General features: G+C 37.8%; 1 protein-coding gene across 15 annotated transcripts in view; it reads left to right on the top strand.

Annotated features, from left to right (window-relative positions):
- Nucleotides 1-2,994: 2,994 nt before the first annotated feature.
- The window catches only part of UBE2U (ubiquitin conjugating enzyme E2 U), a 72,273-nt gene continuing 62,477 nt past the window's right edge, over nucleotides 2,995-12,790 (top strand). For all 15 annotated transcript variants that reach the window (XR_014808090.1, XR_014808089.1, XM_084964848.1 and 12 more), the window contains exons 1-3: nucleotides 2,995-3,504; nucleotides 5,023-5,104; nucleotides 6,102-6,194. Coding sequence is in view for 13 of the 15 variants with exons in the window: in XM_084964848.1 (XP_084820974.1) it covers nucleotides 3,439-3,504; nucleotides 5,023-5,104; nucleotides 6,102-6,194 (241 nt within the window). In the remaining 2 variants the exon portion in view is untranslated. The remainder of the gene's footprint in view (nucleotides 3,505-5,022; nucleotides 5,105-6,101; nucleotides 6,195-12,790) is intronic.

Below are 12,790 nucleotides of genomic sequence, written 5' to 3'. Positions count from 1 at the left end.
TTTCTTGCTGCATGGCCCCCTTCCGCTTTCAAAAGTGTCAGCAGAGGATCTCCCTCACGTGGGATCCTTCTCACACTTTCAATTACTTACTTCGGGAAGAGCCCAGTCCCATTTAAGGGCACCTGATTAGGTCAGGCTCACCCAGGATAATCTCCCTTTCTTAAAGTCAACTACGTCACATAGATCAACACAGAGGAGAAAAATCCATCATCTCCACAGTCCCAACCCGATTATGCAAGGGGTGGAAATCTTGGGGTCATCTTAGAACTCCGCCTACCACAAGAAATACAATGCAGTTGTTCTCTTTCAATCATTTGTACTGTAGTGCATAGGTTCCTAAGCTTTTTTTTTTTTTTTACATCACAGGCTATTATTAAAATTAATGAATTCCACGGCCCCTGTTCTAGCAAAAAAGTCTATGTACACAATATACACATGGATATAGAGACACATTGTCCCTGATTTCAGCCACCCTACCCACACACTGAGAAGTCAATCCACTTAAAACTCCGAAGATGTAGGCAGAATAAGCTGGAGTGATGAAAGGAATTGCTTGAAGCATTTTAAGTAGAGAATTACAGGATCACGTGTTAGTTGGAATAATTACTGTTAAGTGTCACAACAGGCAAGTCTGGAGACAAGGAATAGAGTATGAAGATGTTTTCTGTCCTCGCAAGAGATGGCAAGGCTGTAAACTCAGGCATGGCTGGTAAGGTTTGAGAAAAAGCTAGAAAAGCAGCAGCTCTTGCCAACTGTTTGGAGGTGAGTCATGTGGAAGAAGAAGAGTCAGAGCAAACTTCCAGTTTCCAGCTTGAGAAACTAGGTAAAACAAACAGGCTAGAGAGCTGGTTGAGAGGAGGGAAGGTAATGAGTTTATTTTTGGATATTTTGAGTTTGAAATGTCCTTGGGACAGCTGGGTGAGACCAGGCACCTGGGAATATGAGTCTGAAGCCCCAAGGAGAGGGCAAGACTAGCAACAGATTTGAGGGGTTGTTTTAGAATATACCAACTTGATTTTCACTGCACTAAAGTACCATATAAATACCAATTTCTAAAAATTCAGAACAAAGAATTTTAATTTCATCTTTTTCTTTTACTTTAACATAATTTCCCCAGAGTAAGATTTTACACACCAAAAAACCCCAAAGTAGTCTGCATTTACCATCACAGTTTTCTCCTATCAGGGAAGGAAGGACCACAGGATCCCCAATGGTATTATCAAAGAAACCTAGTTAAGATCCCCTAATTGGGTCCATTCCTTTCCCACTGAAGCACCAGCCCTTTTTTCCCCTTTCACCAGGCACTGACAGTCTGACATAAATCCAAGGAAGAATCTGATGGAATCTGAAGAAGAGCCACCCTCAGTTCCCACCCCTCCCCCCTGCCCCTGCCAAATCCAATCTCAGGTCCTAGTTGACGTTTTACTAGGAAAAATTACATGCAGTTTTCTGAAACAGACTCAAATAATTTTATTGTGCCCAGTGTTAGCCAAGTTAAAATATTTGAGGGAATTTCTAAGCTACCTTATCTGGACATGAGGTTGACCATGGGAGCCTTCTAAATGGTCTCCCCCACAACCCACTCTCCACAAAGCAGCCAGAGTAATTTTGCAAATGTGAAGCAAAGCATGGCACTGTCATGCTGAAAGCCACCCCATGCTCCCATTGCTATTCAAATAAAACCCAAACTTCCCAGGTGTTGGGTGTAAGGCTCCATTACAACCACATCTCTCAGGCTCTCCCTGGTTCCCTTTTCAAGCCTAGCTTTTACCCGACTGAGAACTAATGTTTTCCTCTTGCTGGAACTCTCTGTCCTCAATAGTTCATATACATGGCTCCCTCTCATCTCTCGTGTGTCACCCCAAAGTCCACTCCTGACAGAGTCCTTCCCTGACCCCCATATCTAACCCTTAACTACCTACTCCACTCTCCATCCCATTCCTGTTTTACTGTCTGTATAGCACTGAGATCTGAAATTATGATTTAGTTGTGTACATCTGTTTTGGTTTTGTATCCTTGTTTCAATGAACACTGGAGCCAAAAAGGCAGTCACGTCATCTGAATCATTCCATAGTACATGAGAAGTACTAAATAAATACTTGTGAACTGAACTAAAAGAACTGATGTCCGGTTAACAAAAAATTAGTACATAAATAGTAATTTTTAAAAACCAGTCTAAACAAGGGTGCCACTTTCCACTGTCGACCCTGGCAAATGAACGCCTTTAAGCAGCTCACAGTCAGTTGAAGAAGGCAACAGGCAATTGTGATGCAGCCAGGTAAACACTAACCAGGAGGTCAATACAGAGTCCTCTAGGATTATAAGAGAGGAGCTTACTCTTGTCTTAGGGGATCCCATAATGAATTATAGGCAAAGGGAAATCTGAACGATGAGGGAAGAAAAAATTGCGGGAGGAAGGTTGGAAGGAATGTGGTAAATGTCTAGACAGAAGGAATAGCAGGTGCAAAAGCACTGTGGCAAGAGATGGGAATCTGAGAAAATTTAAGTAGTAGTTCCCCGTTGTGGCACATTCTCCCGGAGTAACTGTAGAATTGGATGACACAATAATGTATGCGAACATACTATGAACATTAACATATATAAGTTATTATAAACAAGCGCAGACGTGTACTACTGGTCATTTATCACCTGATAGTTTCTGATATCCAAAGAAAAAGAAAGGATTATTTCGGTGAAGGACTACAAGCGAAGCCTTCTCTGATTTACGGACTTAACTTGTTGGATTCTCTGACTTTACCTCCACCCTCCAACCCCCTAGTTGGGAAGAGTCCAAAGTTGGCTGACCGAGCGGGGCAAGGGTGTGGAGGGGGAAGGTTTCCTTAGCAACGGATCTCATTGGCCTTTCAAACTGAAGCGGTTGAACGATTGGCTGCGGAGGTTTCCAGAGGCTGTCCCATATCGCTGATTGGGTGAGGAGAATCCAAGCTCCCACCTCCTTCTCGCCAGTCCCACAAGTCCTGTTGCTTGGCAACCGATTTGCGTCCTGCAGCTAAGCGGGCACCCAGTGAGTTACACCTGTGAAGCGGAGACAACCACCGGAAAAGACAGCCCTAAGCTTACGCCTCTCACGCCCACTTCACGCACAAACAGCACGGGTGGTCCCAGATCGTCATCCACTTTGCGTTCTGACTGGGCTGTGGGCTGACACTCCAGCAATACACCACAGTGGAGAAAGTGTCCAAGCTTTCCTTCTGAAGTACTCCTTTAGAAGAGTCAGGGGAGAAAAGAAAGTCACTGTTTTATGCCCAACTTAGAGTCACATATCTCTGGGGCACACAGCGTTCTGAAGCTCTTTAGAAAGCAACTAACTTATGTCAGTTAACTAGGTTTGGAAAGGTGACCCAAAATCTCAGACATCTGCCTCAGAGTGAACTCTGGGAGTGCGAGGACCAGTGCCAGATCCTCTGTTGCCTTATCATGTACAGCAGAGCTTACATATTGCTGCAAAGAGACTTCCAAGAGTTGAAGAGGAACAATTATAAGGTGAGTACTGGAGACCTGAAGGGTGTGTTTCATTGGAGTGGGAATTTTAAAAAACTGTTTAATCCACTTAATTTATCGAAAGCATAATTTAGTTAAACCTAATTTACCAGTGCAGAATTGTTGTTTAGAGAACCTATTTCACTGTGATAATCTATTTCATAATAACAATTATTAGTACTTCGTGATAATAATAGTTAATAATATTGGACACGTTGTGCAGAGTAATTTATGTACATTTAATCTCTGAATATCAGGGTCTATCAGGTAGTAAGTGACTAGTAAGTGCAGAGTTGAACTCATTAATTAAGATACTCTAAAATAAGTATGTAGCATTTTGTTTCACCTGCCAGAAACCTACACCTCAGAAAGTTTCAGCAAAATTTGGCCACAAGATTCCATCATGGGGTTTTCTAACTCCAAAATCCCTTGCTCTTAAGGCTTGGGTTCTATTCCTTCCTGTCTAGTGCACTTTTTGCCGACTGCTGTCACATATAGTACTTAAGTGCCTTTCACTTACAAGTTTAACACAGAGGAAGGCTTTACCCCAGGTGCCACCAATGATGTTATCAATGTCCACAGGTGCCATAGCTGTTTCATCACAAACAATATGGAGAATTTTTAAAAAATGGAAGGGTCAAGGGACTACTTAAGACTAGAAAGCTGTGCATAGGAAGGTGTAGAGTCCTTATCAACAGCTCCTTCAGGTATAGTTCAATGGCATTGCTCGGTTTCCACTCCTGCCGTGGAAGCATTGTCTTAGTGGATGCTAGGAACAATTACTGAGTTCAACATCAAACATCCTAGAGGCGTGAAAGTAACATTGGATACTGTTCCTGCTCCACCTGAATTTGTGGCTTGCTGTTGAAAGAAAATTTGATGAAGGGAGAAATGATATGTAAATATAGTTGATGTAGATAATAAAAGATGTAATGGTTATTCAGACTAGCACTCAACATAGCTAATAACTGTGTGGTTGCTCAGAGTGTTTATTGACTATGTTTAAGCATATTCCTCAGTGTAATGAATAACCTTTATCTATGAAATGTATTCTTGTTTCTCCATTGGAATAATAGCTCAAGTGTTTTATTCTTATATATGAGCGTGCTATTGGAGTTGTGTTTTACTTAATGAAATTTTTCTTACTTTATACTTATATAGCCTCCATATGGCTTTTAAAGGCTTTGAAGAAATGCATGCTTCTAACTATTCTTTTCGAAATTTGAATCTTATATTGTCTGTTGATTTGCATAAGCCACACATTCCATTCATGACCTTCCTATCCCACTCATGATTTCCACACTAATGATTTATTTTAAATGTACTTTTTTGTGTGTTTTCTGGTATCTGCCTTAACTTCTGTGAAGTAAGACAATATATAACACCTTCCCAAATCAAAAAATAAAGAAATTTATCAGAAAAAGAAAATGCAGAGCTTCGGGAATTTATTGCAACCTAATATTTGATTTTCAAAGCTGCAATAACTAATCCTTTTTCTGCTTTGATTTTTCTTAATTAAAGGGTATTAATGCCTTTCCTATCAGTGAAGATTTGTTGGAATGGGAAGTTGATATTAAAGGTCTGCAGAATACAATTTGGCAAGGTTTGTGCTTTCAAACATACTTTACTTTTTTAAAAGTCTTTATGTTATTAGTCTAATTTCTTTAATGTTGCATTATATACTTTTTTGAGAATTCTAAAAGTATTCACATGTTATTTTTTCATCGTATGGCTTAATTTTATTGCTATTTGTTAACATGGGTGTGAATTTCAGGCCTGAATTTTTCTTTATGCCACATCTTAATATCATGTTTTTAAGAAGCAGAACGTAAAGCATATCAATTGAAAATATCATCTCACAGTCTTCCATGAAACCAGAGAAGGGCAATTAAAATACATACTGGCATAAAAATCCCACAGCTATGTCTCATTCTTTTCCCTCTTTGATTTTCTCACAAATCTCCACAAATCAAATTCTCAAGAAGACTAGGGTGCTATAAACTTTAATGACCATGCACTCGTACAGAAGCAGATTAACAGGATATATTTGTTTGGGTGAAGTAGGAGAGAAAAACAGGTTAAGTGGATAATTACAGTAAAATATAATGTGCCATTATGGATTTTGAATGGATGACTGAGAAGGCCGTGATTAATTTTGCCTTAGAGATTCAGGAACAGCTTCCCAAGGAAGTGACACTTGAGTTGAGTCCTGAAGAATGTATGAGTGATGGCCAGATTTAGAATGAGAAGGTGATCCAGGCAGAGCAAAGAGCCTAGCAAAAGCCTCTATACAAGAGAGGGTTCTGAAGCAATGAGCTCAGTAAATATGAGGTGCACAATGAAGGGGACACAGTAAATATGAGATTCCACAGAGTCTGTGGGTGGAAAGGACTGGTGGGAATGGAAATGCTGAAAACAGGAGATTAGATTGTGAGGACTCTTATTACACTGTTTAGTGGGGTCTATAATCCAATTTACCTGTTCATAAAATCCTTGGGACCTTGGGGAGTCAAAACTGTGCAAAGAAACTCCAGTGTTAATCAGGTTACAGTTAATCAGTACGTGACACTTTAGTAAAAATGTTTATTTCTATATCATAGGATCATTCTTCCAACTGACAATAAGTTTTACATCAGAGTACAATTTTGTCCCTCCAGTTGTGCGATTTAGAACGATTCCTTTTCATCCAAATGGTAAGGAACAAATGAAGTTATTATTGTCATGGGCTCTTTCCCTATTAACCTTATTCTTTATAGTGTTTAATAATGATTCCTTTTAATCACTTTGTTATGATTATAAAAGTCAGCGTACTTACTCAGGAAAATATTAAAAGGCATAAAAAATTATCCATCTGATTCCTAATTCAGACAGATGCAACTCTCAACATTTAACCACATTTATTTCCTTTCTTCTGCATATGCATTTTATCTGCATAGTTGAGGTATTTCCACATAAAGTTTTATATCTTTTTTACTTAAAATGACAGAATACATTTATTTCTGTATTATTAAACATTCTTCAAAGAAAACTTTTAATGACTGAATGATAAACGTAACCATTCCTGCGTTGTTCAGTATTTTAGTTGGATCTAATTTTTTACTTAAAAAAAAATGATGCACTGACAAATTAACATCTTAAAAAGAAGTTAGATTGCAACTTCAAGTTATGCAAATTGTTGATCAGTTATAAATGTAAAAATTTCGACTATTAAAACGAAGACAACCTAATAGAATTTTTAATATGCTGGTGAGGAAGGCTTTTCTAAAAATAACAAAACCTAGAAACTACGAGAAAAGCATGACACATTAAATTGCATAAACTTTAAAAAATGTCTCTGTAACTAACAACATTATAAAGAGACAAAACTGCATTGACATTTGTAAAGTGAGGAAAAATATTTGAAAGGCATAAATTAGAATGTTTATAATATGTAAAGACCACCTGTAAATCAATAAGAAAAACATAAAGCAATAGAAAAATGGGCAAAGGTTATAAACCAACATTTGATAGAAAAAACGTAGTGAAAATAAACATAAAAAGATGTCAGCTTCACTAGAAAGAAAATAAATGTTAAAAATAATAACACAGGCATTCCCATTGTGGCCCAGCAGTTAACAAACCATGAGGACGCATGTTCGATCCCTGGCCTCGTTCAGTGGGTTAAGGATCTAGCATTGCCATGAGCTATGGTGTAGGTCACAGACGTGGCTCAGATCCTGCGTTGCTGTGGCTCTGGTGTAGGCCTCTGACTCCAGCTCTGATTCAGCCTCTAGCCTGGCAACCTCCATATGCCATGGGTGTGGCCCTAAAAAGACAAATAATAATAATAATAACAACAACACAGGAGTTCCCTCCTTGTGGCTCAGTGGGTTAAGGATCCAGCATTGTCATGCTGTGGCTTGGGTTGGGGCTGTGGTATGGGTTCGACCCCTGGCCCAGGACCTTCAACATGCTGTGGACATAGCCAAAAAAATAATAATAACATACAGTTACAGTACAGGTGGGCAAACAAGAGTTCTCTGATATAATGATATATAGAGTGACCTTGTGGGGAAGCAATTTGACAGTTTCATATCAGATATAAAGTGCAAATAGTCCTAAATCCTTGTAATACCATGTTTATAAATTATTTCATAGAAATGCTAGCACAAGTATGAAAGAATATGTTTTCTTCTATTTGAAGTATAATAGATTTACAATATTATGTTAGTTTTAGGTATGCAGCAAAGTGTTGCAGAACTTTGGCAGATTATATTCTAGGTTATATTCTAGGTTATTATATTAGATTATATAATAGATTATATTATAGGTTATATTATAGGTTATTGCAAAATAATGAGTATAATTCCTTATGCTCTACAGTATATCCTTGTTGCTTATCTATTTTACGCACAGTAGTTTCTGTTAATCCCATACTCTTGATTCATCTTTCCCTCCTTTTCTTTCCTCTTTGATAACCACAAGTGTTTTTTTTTTTCCTTTATCGGTCAATCTGTTTCTGTTTTGTATACACATTCATTTGTATTAGTTTTTGATTCCGCTTATAAGTGGTTATTTGCCTTTATCTAACTTATCTCACTAAGCATAATATTCTCTAGGTCCATCCACATTCCTGCAAATGGCTAAGTAAGCTTCCATTGTGTGTAAATGGCACTATTTTATGTTTTCTATAGCTAAGTAATATTCTAGTGTGTATATGTGTGCATCACATCTTCTTAATCCAGTCGTCTGTTGAGGGATACTTGGTTTGCTTCCATGTCTTGGCAATTGTAAATAATGCTGTTGGGGTGCACATATCTTTTCCAATTAGTGTTTCTGTTTTTTCTGGATATATGCCCAGGAGTGGAAGTGCTAGATCATAGGCTAGCTTTATTCTTAGTTTTTTTGAGGAACCTCCGTATTGTTTTGCGTAGTGGTGGCTATTTACATTTCCATCAACCGTCAACAAAGGTTTCTTTTCCTTCATATCCTTGCCAGCATTTGTTATTTGTAATGTTGATGATAGCCATTCTGACAGATGTGAGGTGATATCTCACTGTTGTTTTGATTTGCCTTTCTCTAATAATTAGTGATGTTGAGCATCTTTTCATGTGCTTGTTAGCCTTTTGATATCTTTGGGAAAATGTCTGTTCAGGTCTTCTACCCATTTTTTGATTGGGTTGTTTGTTTGATATTGAGCTGTGTGAGCTGTTTGTGTATTTTAGATATTAACCTCTTGTTGGTTGAATCATTTTCAAATATTTGCTCCCACTCTGTAGGTTGTCTTTTCATTTTGTGGATAGTTTTCTTTGCTGTACAAACCTTTTTAAGTTTAATTAGGTTCCATTGTTGTTTATTTTTGCTTTTACTTCTTTTGCCTTAGGAGACTGAGCCAAGAAAATGTTGCTATGATTTATTTCAGAGCATTCCACCTATGCTCTCTTCTAGGAGTTTTATTTTTCCTGGTCTTACATTTTGGTCTTTAAACCATTTTGAGTTTAGTTTGTATAAGATGTGAGGGATTGTTCTAATCTCATTGTGTTACATGTTGCTGTCCACTTTTCCACTTTGTTCAAAAGGCTGTCTTTTCTCCATTGTATTTTCTTGCTTCCTTTGTTGGAGATTAATTGGCCATAAGTGTATGGGTTTATTTCTGGGCTCTCTATTCTGTTCCACTGATTTGTGTGTCTGTTTTTGTTCCAATACCACAATGTTTTGACTCCTGTAGCTTTGTAGTATAGTCTAATGCCTGGGAGGGTTATACCTCCAGCTTTGTTCTTTTTTTCTCAAAATTGCTTTGGCAGTTTAGGGTATTTTGTGGTTCCGTGTGCATTTTAGGATTATTTGTTCTAGTTCTGTAAAAAATGCCCTAGGTATTTTGATATGGATTGCATTAAATCTGTAGATTCCTTTGGGTAGTATGACCATTTTAACAGTATTAATTCTTCCAATCCAAGAGCACAGGCTATTGTTCCATTTCTTTGAATAATCATTTTCCTTCATCAATGTTTTATAGTTTGTAGCATATAGGTCTTTCATCTCCTTGGTTAAGTTTATTCCGAGTGTGGGGGGATTGGAAGCACTTTTAAATGAGGTTTGTTTTTACTTCCTCTTTCTGATATTTCATCATTAGTATATAGAAATGCAAGGTATTTCTATATCTTAATCTTGTATCCTATAACCTTGCCAAATTCATTTATTAGTTCTAATGGTTTTGGAGTTTGCCAAAGAATATTTTTAACATTCTTATTAATATTCAATTAACAAGGACATTTGTTTCTGCTAACAATGTTGGAGATAGGGAAAAGGGAAATAACTCCAAAGTCCATTAATACAGGAATTTTTAGGTAAAACACCCTATAGCTATATTCATTGCTTTTAAACATAGCAAGGAAGATATATGAAGACTCTACTTTTTGGTGATTGTTATATCCCTAGACTCTTCACTACCTGGCATAATGGTGCTCAAATATTTTTTGAATAAACATGTCCAGAAGAAATACGTTGACAATTTACTGTTAAGTGAAAAAAATACTTTTAAACCTAAAATGTAAAATATAATCCCATTTAATAAAAAAGCAAAACAAAAATATACGTGTATGTGTGTGTTTGTATATACCAGGTGGTAAGATTCTGAAGAGCGGCATTAATAGGCAAGGGGACATTCATTTTACTTTATACAGATTTTTTTTCTTTCTTTTCTTTTTTTTTTTTTTTTTTGCTATTTTAGGGCCACACCCACAGCATATGGAGGTTCCCGGGCTAGGGGTTGAATTGGAGCTATAGCCACCAGGCTATGCCACAGCCACAGCCACAGCAACGTGGGATTCAAGCTATGTCTGCAACCTACACCACACCTCATGGCAACGCAGGATCCTTAACCCACTGAGCAAGGCCAGAGATTGAACCTGCATCCTCATGGATCCTAGTCAGGTTCATTAACCTCTGAGCCATAAAGGGAACTCCATTACCTTATACACTTTCATGTTATTCTTCTCCAAGTACATTATTATTTTTGTAATTAAAACCTATTTTTAAAGGGTAAAATTAGGTGTTAGAATTAGTAGAATTAAATATGGTGAGGAAGGGGGGGGTGGTATTCTTATCCTCAATCCTTACCCCTCTCATTGCCATAGGGAATAGAGAATCTCTGTCTCTAGGAGGGAAAAGTACCGGAAAACTTGTGATTACTCTTCTTTTCCTCCGTCACTCCTCCTAGAGTGACTTATCTAACTGGGGACATGGGAGCAAGAATTGAGCATGCGTGGCCCAGCACTTTCTCTCCATTCTCTTTGCAAACAGCCTGGCCTTAGGGTGGGTGCAACCTTGATTTCTCCGGGTAGGAATCTTAAGCAGGCCTTCTGTTTAGGGATTAGGTTCAAATCAGGGTGACTTTTGTGGAGGTTAATTAAAGCCTTTGATCAAATGCATTCTCCGTTTCAGTATTACGGTAAAGTTGATATTCTTCACGAACATCTTTAAACATTGTGGCCTATTTCATTGTATGATGAACCTGGGAGGGAAGGAGTCTCATTTATTAGCTCCCAAACTCCAAAAGATGGCTCTATATGGTTCTGAGTTTTTAGATACATGAAATGAAATTGCCTTTCAAGATGTTATTTTCACTCCCACCAGGGAGTGTATATAAAGTTCTCATTTTAGCACTCTCCACTGAGCACTGAAACTTGAGAGAAATTTTTTGCCAAATTGATAAGAATCTTGCTGTTTTAATAAGCATGTCTTTAAATACTTGTGAGTTAAACATTTTCTCACATCCGTTGATTGTATTTCTTATTTTGTGAATTGTCAGCCTTATGATCAATGTTATCACATTGTCCTAGATGTGTCCTAATATTTGCCTTTATCACTAATTCTAAAATTCCATTTATGCTTTCTTTTTAACATCAGGAATTTAAAAATTTTTATGTAGTCATATCTATTCGTCTTATCCTTTGAGACGTTTGCAATTATCTTTAAGCTTATATGACCCTTTCTCAAAACAGTCAAATCATCATTTTCTGATTCTATAGTTTTATTTTTCATAGTTAGTTGTACTTTTTCCAAACACTGATTTTGTTAATGAACTGTGTGAGGCCAACCTTCTATATGTTTTTCCAATTTGTATTTAAAAGAACAAAGCTGGCTGGGAGGTTTTGCCGTCTTCAACGTGTAGGTTCCATTTCGGGACCTAAGGCATTTACTCTGTCACTGTTTCCAGCCAGTGGGAAGGATAAAAAGAGAAGAGGGCAGGACAGGCTTCCTTAAGAAAATGTGCTCGACATAAGACTGAAAGCCAAGGATTGGGTTGTACCTGGTTTTCACAGTCAATAACTAGTTATAGTAGATAGTCCAGTGGGACACAAAGTGTTCAGTGGACAAGAGTTTGTGTCCAACTTCAACAAAACTAAGGTGACTCTACACTTCAGTTCATCATAGAATGGATGCTTCTAGTCCAACAACAATTTAATTTTGCGATAATTTTGTTAATAAAGGTTTTAGCTGATAAAATTTTAAAAATTTGACATTATGTCAGAGGAAAAATAATTGCTTGGTTATGTCAGCTACTGGATTGTTTCTATGGTCATTACACTGTAAACCTGCAATACCTAAATACCCACTTAGGTTAAATGAGACAATATACTTTTTTAATTAACATTGTACTCTATGTCCTTTATTTTACTCTTCCTGTATAATATTTGTGTGAACATAAAAGTATTCATATTTTTATCTACACTATTTGAAAGTAAAACATAAATAAAATGACACTTCACCCCATGAAAAAAAAAAAAAAAAAGAAAATGTGCTCTAGAAGGTGCACACTTTACTTCTACCAATATCCCATGATTAAGAAGACATAGAAGGAGTTCCCGTCATGGCGCAGTGGTTAATGAATCTGACTAGGAACCATGAGGTTGTGGGTTCGGTCCCTGCCCTTGTTCAGTGGGTTAAGGATCTGGCGTTGCCGTGAGCTGTGGTGTAGGTCGCAGACGTGGCTCGGATCTCGCATTGCTGTGGCTCTGGCGTAGGCCGGCAGTTGTAGCTCCAGTTCCACCCCTAGCCTGGGAACCTCCATATGCCGTGGGAGCGGCCCAAAGAAATAGCAAAAAAAAAAAAAAAAAAAGAGAAGAAGACGTAGAAGACACCTGGCCACCTCTTGCTAGAGGAAAGGCTGGGAAAATGTGGGCAACCATGTATGCATCTAAAACTGTATGGGAGGATAGGGTTAGGGGCAGGCACCATTTTTCTTATTACAGAGAGAAGAAATGGAAAAGAGCAAATGCTGGAGGACCTTGAGTAGTTTGCACAACAC

The sequence above is a fragment of the Sus scrofa genome, chromosome 6 (genome assembly GCF_054392235.1).
Source record: "Sus scrofa isolate SSC_HxYL_T2T_F1_AM1 chromosome 6, Sscrofa_HxYL_maternal_Yorkshire_Landrace_v2.0, whole genome shotgun sequence".
Lineage (NCBI taxonomy): Eukaryota > Metazoa > Chordata > Mammalia > Artiodactyla > Suidae > Sus > Sus scrofa.
Note: the sequence above shows the minus strand (reverse complement) of the source record. Positions and strands in the feature narration are given on the sequence as shown.